Source organism: Simochromis diagramma, unplaced genomic scaffold (genome assembly GCF_900408965.1).
Source record: "Simochromis diagramma unplaced genomic scaffold, fSimDia1.1 OVJJ01000020.1, whole genome shotgun sequence".
Taxonomy (NCBI): Eukaryota; Metazoa; Chordata; class Actinopteri; order Cichliformes; family Cichlidae; genus Simochromis; species Simochromis diagramma.
The window spans coordinates 27,256-35,779 of NW_024387482.1; the positions used below are offsets into that span (position 1 = coordinate 27,256).

At 42.7% G+C, this 8,524-nt stretch overlaps 1 protein-coding gene across 1 annotated transcript; it reads left to right on the forward strand.

Annotated features, from left to right (window-relative positions):
• Positions 1-2,080: 2,080 nt before the first annotated feature.
• On the forward strand, positions 2,081-4,615 carry LOC120724473 (phospholipase D1-like). The gene is made up of 4 exons (XM_040016664.1): positions 2,081-2,351; positions 2,642-2,890; positions 3,314-3,407; positions 3,746-4,615. Exons 1-3 carry the CDS (start codon positions 2,130-2,132, stop codon positions 3,365-3,367), a joined length of 525 nt encoding a protein of 174 aa, XP_039872598.1. The 5' UTR covers positions 2,081-2,129; the 3' UTR covers positions 3,368-3,407; positions 3,746-4,615.
• Positions 4,616-8,524: the final 3,909 nt, after the last annotated feature.

An 8,524-nucleotide genomic window follows, 5' to 3' on the forward strand; every position in this document is an offset into this window, starting at 1 on the left:
GATTTGTGTCTTTAATAACTTAGGAATGGCAAAGCTTAAGCTAATAGTGGCCCGAGAAGTTTCCGGACTTTTTAGAGAATCAGTGAGAAGCATAAATCATTATTTCCATGTTTAAGCATCAATCATTGAAATGAACTGAATAGCGTTTAGAAGATTCGTTAATTTGTTTGTCTTTTGTTAAAAAGAGTGGTTTCAATAATTTTCAGACACACCTTGCAAATGTGCTTATAATGAGTTGGCACTCGGCCTTTTGAAGCTCATAAGCTTCGTTCGGCGTGATGGTCCGGACTGATGGAGTGTGGGGGGTGCCTTGAGTGCAGAGGGCTGAATGCAGGCACGCTTACACACACATGGGATATGATTAGAATAAGTCCCTGGAGCATTTTGAATGTTTTGAACCAGTTCTGAATCACTAGAGGGTCAGTAGATAACAACATTGGAGTATTAGAGCTAGGAAGAGAGGTGTTTTGGTTTTCTGTCTCTTACAGAGAAAGGAACAGACACCAGACGAGGTCACAGATATGCGAGGATCCTTCGCAGTGGAAACAGATACTGTGACTGCCGAGACACCAGTTGGGTCCAAGGGTCATGGCGTTTGGTATGGGACTATGGGATCCACCTTAAAAGGATGGATCCCATAGTCACAGCAATAACCATGAAGGGGTTGGCGGAAATCCGGGAACACCAGACCAACGAGGTTCGAGAGCAAAAGGGGGACGCGTTCCTGATCTTTTCTGGAGGACACACAGGACCCGAGGATGCACAGATCGTTGATTGAAATCGGAGCAGAATAATCCCCTGATCTGTGCCACGACTGAAGGGTTGTCTAACCCCTGAGGTTGAAGAATGAAGAGCAGAGGATCACCCGACTGGAAGACACTGGTAGCTGCAGCAATAAAATAAAGGTTCGAAGCTCGTTGGGCAGAGGTTCTAGTCTGAGTACGTCTGAAGGGTATAAGGTAGCACCAAATAAAGCTGTGGGAAGAACTGGGGAGTGTCATCTGTACCTGCTATCGTTGTGATAATAGTTTTTCTTGCACCTGAACTGCGCAAACACAGAGGTCATCTCACATATGGTTCACCCAACGGGGGGACAAAGGACCTCAGGAGTGAGAAGAGATGAACCCGGCCACACTGGATTATAGGGTGTAGGGGAGCTCTTTATTCTAATGAGCTCATCAGGGGGAATTGTTAGATTATAATATTATTTTATGCCATGTTATACCCCTAATTAAAGATTGTGAATTATTATGTAGTTCTAGTTTGCATTATTCCCCTGAATTAGAAGAAGGTGACAACTGTTGCATTAGTTAAACTGATTTGCATTAAAGTAGACTGCTGATTTATTGTGGATGAATGATATTGTTTTATGATGCATTATACTGCTGAGTTATAAGAAATACTGTTCGCAGAAAGTCATCGCCTTATTTGTCTGATTAGAAGAGAACATGCTGGAGTTTTCTGCCCCATCTCAGCAGGAGCAGATAAACAGGGAGCCAAGGTCGTAGCTTAGGCGCCGTGTGAGAGAAAGCATGTGAGTGTTTAGGCTTTTATGATAAGGTGGAGGCACCAGAGGCTATAAGAGTTTGAGCAATGCTCCACCATTTTGAGATCTGAGGCTGTCTGCATCAGTGTCCATCTCCCACGTGTGTGTTCATTAAAATCCTCGTTTGACTCAACCCGGCCGGACCAGTGTTGTTATTGTGATTTTTTCTCTTGTTTCCATCCCCAATTTTGAATCCGTAACACCTGTTACTTTAAAATTCATACACTAATTATGTCTGCCCATCTCTCTAATGTGAAGGTCAAAGGTCAACATCCCAGTGACATAAGAATAATCCCAAAGGGGCAAAGGCAGCGGTTAATTTAGCACATTTAGCATTAAGGGTACAGCAAGGATATACTTTTACTTATTGTGGCAGGGGTGTGGTCTCTGGCCTGCTGCAGTGGAGGCTGGTGGCGGGACGTTGGACGGCACAGGTGAGGGTGATGGAGCTCATGACTCTCCCCTTTATAGTGACGGAGGAGACTGGCGTGGGGGAAGCGTGTAGTGGAGGAAGCCGAGGAGAGAGCTGGTTTCTGGCTACAAAGACGGCGTCAAAGCAGAAAAGATTGCTCGTGGTCAAATAATGTGTCAATCACCTGTGAATCAAACTGTGTGTGGCTCAGTTCATGTCACAGTGTTGTTTAGTATATCTTCACTTGTCTCACTCTCCTTCTGTTCTGTCCATCAGGACGATCCTCAGCGCTTACACAGATCCTCCATCGATGTTTTGGATCCAATCAGTGATCAGTTCTACGAGGAGGCCTGGATGTTCACCAGCGCTCGCTACACCTCCATCTACCAGAAGGTGAGTGTACTCCTTTGTACTCAGATTAACATTTTACTTCTTAAAATACATTTTCATATATGAGCTTTCTATTATTTCATGGGCCATTTAATCAATATTAAAATTACAAGCATATCAACAAAGGTGAAGCTGGTTTTTTCCACTTGCTGTCACACAGTCATGGAGGAATACAATAAATACATAATCAGTCATAGATCCTGAACAATGACATTAAAAGAAAGTCTGTGGCTCTAAAAACTAAACAGTATAAAGACATGCTCCAAGCTGCTGTTTCTCTCCTACTCCTCTAGGTTTTCCACTGTCGGCCATCCAGCGATGCTGGAGGGCTACCTGGCCAATGCTGGCCTACACAAAGAGGTCCCGGCTCGGAGGAGCTGAAGAAGATCCTTGCCTTCCTCGTCAGTTTCCTCTTCAGTTCCTATCCCAACAAAACCTTCTTGCACCTATTAGCTCCAAAGAGGCTATGGTGCCCGTGGAGGTCTGGACCTGAGGCCTGTGCTCATCACGTGGATAGAAAACACTCTGACACCATTCTGGAGGTCTGATGGGACTCTGACCAAAACACAGATGAAATAAAACTTGTGGCTGGAGCTTTTAAAATTACTTTTTCACCTCATAGATTAATGCTCATGATTGCATGTTAGCAAGACAGCATCTCCCCAAGGTGAAACTCTCAGGAGACATTTACTCTTAAACTGTAATCTGGTTGAGACTACTTGAGGAGATCTTAGTAGCGAGTATGTGGATTTAGTCTCTTCACCAACAGCAGACAGACCCATGCCAAGAAAGCAGACATGTTCTCAAAGAAAGCCGAGAGCAGAGATTGGAAAAAGCTCAAAAGAAAAAGCTGCAGCTTCAGACGACTATCTGCCTGTAAGGCTGAAAAAGTCCAGTTACGCTCTATTTTGGAAAAGCTCCCAGTTTTGGTAACCTGGACTTTTATTTCCCCTCTTCTGCTACAGATGTTGACTGTGACCTCAGAGGCCAACTGGACCACACAGCTGCAGCAGGAGTGAGGGAGAGGAGTCTTCATCCAGCTTCAAAGAAAACATCCAGGTAAAGTGACGTGGATCAGCGGATAAAGCCGTCTCCACTTTCAAAGGAGATCCTCTGAGAGAGAGACTCTCTGAGCCATTTTAGCCTCAAATTATAGGACTTTATAGTACAGCAACACTTTTAAAGGACAAAAATAACATAAAGTGTGACTGTAATACAAACAAAGTATTGCATGTGTTTTTCAAAGTGTTCCTCCGATGGGCAGGATATCACTATTAGACTGTCCCACCAGCCAACTTCAACAAGAGACCACAGCAGCATTCAGTGATCAGCACAGATGTTCCTCTAACACTCAGCATCTGATCCCTGTTGGTCTGTGTGCTTCTGCTTTTGCTCAGTTAGAAACCCTGCAGCAACCCGACCCAAAACTGTGTCTTCTTGTTGGCCTCAACGTTGAAGTGTCAAACGTCCAACATCTGGAAAGGAAACCACGCCAGTGTACTGTGATGTTTCACCAACATGTGGCAGACGCTGGTCCTGCCTTTCATGCTGACATCAGCAGAGAGCCCCGCCTACCTCAAAGCCTCCCCTGTCATGTATTGATCAGGATGATTATGAAGATGAGCGAGTGCAAATAAGACTGTAAAAGTCCACGAGCAGAATGTTTGGATGCTTTCTAATGATTCATGAATATCATGAGAGTGTTTGTGTGTTTTGTCTTTTCTTTGCTGACGTTTGTTACTAACAAAGACAATTTACGCTCTGTGTGTGTTTTCATCCTTACCAGCCGCACTCTAACTGCAATGAAGGAAACAAACTGTAGAAATGGTCGACTCAGTGACTTCATAAAATATTGAAGTGGTTCAGGTAGAGCCAGTTTTTAAATGACCATGAACACTGAGCGTATTGTATCTGTACAGCATGTTTTTCTATTAGACAGATTTGTAACAGAGGCCTTGCTCTCAGTAAGTTTGAAATCCTTTTCTGATTTATTTTGTAATCTCTGATCTTTGTGTATCCTGCTCAGTTTGCATGCTGCCTGTAGGAGTTTCTGTCTTTGTATTTGAAGAGAATTCATTGAATATACTCAGCTGCTTCCCTTTGGTGCCTCACACATCACTGAAGTTTTTCAGTGTCCAGTTATTTGTTTTTAATAGCTGTTTGAATTCTCTGTATGTTTGACCCTGTAGACTGTTTAATGGACTGCTCGTCTTCCTGTTTGTAACCACTGCCTGTTTAGGACTAAAGATTTGGATTTTTGACTTTAACACAGCCTCTGCGTGTCGTCCCTTTGTGTCCTCGTCCTCTGTGAATGTGTCACAGATGTTTCCATGATAATAACACAGCTTTCCCACAGTGGCTTGCAGCAGCATTTATTCACAGCACATTTGAGAAAGGTTCAGATGAACTCGATGAGTTTATATTCAGAATGATTCTGACAGTGGGCCACTGTGAATTGTGATCTTTCATCAGGTCAATGTTTAAGTTCAGTATTTCAAAGCAGGAGCTATGAACAGTCATCATGTTGGCATTAGAATTATTATTATTAATCATTATTAATAATGTCGTTACTCATGTATAACTTTGATTAGTATACATGAATTTTATCAATAGTAAAAATAATGAATAATTCATGTATAACTTTTATTGTGTTTTGTATATTAATTATATTTAAATAGAGATGTTGACCCTGTCTCTACAGTAGCATCAGTGTAACATACATTAATGGTCCAAGCTGTCATAAATGGGGAGCCTGATCCTTTATTATGAAAACATGACGAGTATTTTTCTTGTCAGTTGGGAAGAAGTTGGTCTTTTTTTCCCCTTCTTTGCTTCTTTTTGCTCAGTTTGTCTTTTCCTTTTCTTTTATAATTGAAACTCTGATCAAACCTACTCATGTTCACAGCATGTAAAAGCAGCTGACAGTCCGTGGCATTGTTGTTTGTAGAGGTGCAGTGTAGTGGGAGCATAAATCAAAAGAAAACAGTAACATTTATGTAATAAAACATCTGAATGAAAATGAACAGGCCCTTTATGAACTTCAAAGGGATCTGAAAACAACACTTTTTAAAAGAGTATCTTGGGGTGTAGGTGGTCAAAATAGAAAACTGAGCTGAGACTCTAAGTTCAATCCATCCATTCGTTTTTACTTAGGAGGAAGAAATGTCAGGCTGGTGCAGGCTGGTTAGGTGCATGTGGTTATCTTTACCTAAATGAGTTCACTTTGTGGCTGCCAGGTTGGGCAGAAGTACCTGTCCCCTGTTAGGCTTAGCAAGGTTCTCCAGGAGTTTCTCCATGGGTAGAGCTTCTAGCTCCTCCAGCACATCTGTGGCCGTGCAGGCTGCCACTTTCTTGGTTGCTCTTTTTACCCCACTGGTTGCGAGTGTCTAAATACCCCCACTAGCTCGCTTTGGCTGCAGTTAACTTGGGAGGAAGGGGTGGGTGTCCCATGACTAGATGAAAAACAATTATCTGGGACACATAAATATAATAACACATGCATATATCTCTATCAATTTTTATTTCTCTCAGAAATATTGGATCTAAATTGCAAATGTGTTCCAGTTATACTGTTACTGTGTGACAAAGTGGATGAGTTGCAATGGTCTCCATTTGTCCCATATGTGTTTACTTCTTCTTCTTCTTTTGCATATTAAACACATTATTCTGTTTCTATGTATTTGCTATGATTTGCTATTTGTTAAGTAACATTGCTTCACTCACTATGCCGGGTTTGTGTGTGGAAGCATTCAGTTGCTGGCAAATCAAACATTCTGCAAATGAAGCTGAATACTCAGTTACATGTTTCTTTACATTTTATTATGTTACAGATTAAGTCATTTGTTCTTACTTTGTTTGTCTTTTCAGTCTTCATGAGGGTCAGGTGTGGGGAAACGCCCGCCCGGCATTTCCTCATTTTAAAGTCCTGCTGATGTCACACATGACATCAGCAGGTCAAACCAAGTGGAGGGGTTTGTTTGTCCATAGAGATGCTTCCTTTTGTTTGTTTTAAGGTTTAAATGGATTTGTTGAATGTGTTTCTTTTCATCAATACTGCCATTTAGTTGTGTAAATGTGCATGTTAGAAGTGTGAAGAGGTTTTGTGTTTAGAAATGTATAGAAACCAATCATTTACTGACAGCATGTCTGATGGAAATAAGTGCAGATTATGTATGAAGTCTAACTGCACACAGTAACTGTGTTACAATAAGGACTTAACAGCGCCCTCTGCTGGAGTGTTTCAGTACTGCGTTAACTAGAATACACCACCTCCTCCTCACACCACCTGCTACAGCTCTACTCTTCTATGACTACAGTCATCCACAGCACTGATGTGAGGTCACATGGTTCATATGTAAGGAGCACAGCTGACCTCAGGTCAGTTTAATGACTGTGAGCAGCAGCTGTGTTATTGTCACTGTGACAGGGAGACACTCTCAGACACAGCGCTCATGTCAGCTTGTTCTCATGCAGGAGGATCAGGAGCTCCATGTTTGTCTTTCTGTTTGAATCATGATGTGTTTGTGCCATCAGAGTCTGTCATGAGTACTCAGGGTTTCACAGCAGCTCTTCTGGATGCTGACGAGGACTCCAACCTCATGTTTCACCTCTCTGAGCTTCTGATGTCTGTGAACACTCGTGTTTCTTCTCTGGGCTCATCTGGACAAAAACACCTTTCTGTGTTTGGCTGCAGCCTCATTCTGACTGACAGGAAGTGTGTTATCCATGAGCTGCACTTCTGTGAGGAAGTTTCCTGCTGTGTTTCCTGTCTGTGGACAAACACGAGTGTTCCAGCTGAGGACTTGGTTCCTTCCACCTGTCCATACAGGACATCACGCTGTCTTTTCTCTGTAAATGCAGCTGCAGGTCCTTCCACGTGCTGCTCTGTATTTGTGCAGTTTGTAGTGTGTCCTGGGAAACGTAGCACACATGGTGTTCTTCTGCTGTTTCCTCCTTTCACTGAGTGTGAAACACTGACGCTGTGCTGTTGTTCACAGAGGGGAGCTGATTCTAGCTGCAGCTGGACTCTGTCATCTAACTGAATGTGTTGGTGCTGATCACGGGGCTCTGAGGGGGGAGCAGCAGGAGGACTCTGGATGCTGACGTCAGTGTATCTGTGGAAGCTCCCACAGCGTGTCTGTCATTCAATATTGTGCTGTATATTGTATCTATGCAAAGATGAACAGACTGTGTGTTCACTGGTCTCTGTGCTGCAGCTCTGATGTCATCATCACTCCCTCCTCCACCCTCAGCAGTCCCAGCATGCTGCTGTGGTGCACCCCACCCTCACTCTACACCTGAGCCACAGACCACACCCTCCACCTCAATATACACCACAGTTTTCTCTGCTGTGGAAATGAGATCAGGAGGAAATCATGATTATTATTATTTAATAAACGCTCACATTAATGTGGGCTTATTTGTTTCATATTAGAAACATTAGTTGAGTGTTTTTAGTATAAAATGGTGAAAGTCCCTCTTTTTGCTCCTCCCCTCACCTGTGGATGGGCGGTGCTGTTACCGTGGTGACAGCTTGGATGTGTTTCAGTCCTGCCTGGTTATCACTGCAGGAATCTTTCACATTTATTACAGGTAATAACTCTGATTTTTCTGTGTATTATGAACCAAATGTATCCTGATACACACAGAGATGGATGAGCAGAGGTTTTTTTTACAATTTATGTAGTTACTATGGACTTAATGCATACATATTATTAAAATTAGGGCTATAACAGTTGTATTGATGTATAGCAACTTGAAATGCTCCCACAAATGGCTCCACAGCATGTAAAAATATAACAAAAGCTCTGGCGGACTTGGTTCTGTGGTCAGTCTTAAAGGGTGAAGTTAAACTCTGTAATCTTCACTGTGTCACAGAGTTCAGTGAGTCCCGTTATTCACAGTATCAATCAGATCATCAGAGAACAGCTGATCAGCAATCAGTGGTGCCAACAGCGCCTCCTGTGGTGAGAGGATGCAATAATGCAATGTAGCATTTTTCCACTGAACACTTGCAGTCATGGAAACTGTCTGTTGGATCTGTGTGACGTTGCTTTCTTGGTTAGAGTTCCTCACAAATGTCCAGATGATTCTTCTAATGAGGCGTCGACCATGTTTTCAGCTCTTTGGAAGAAAACGTCGCCCTTTGCCATCCTTACTTTTCTTTGACTTCTTCA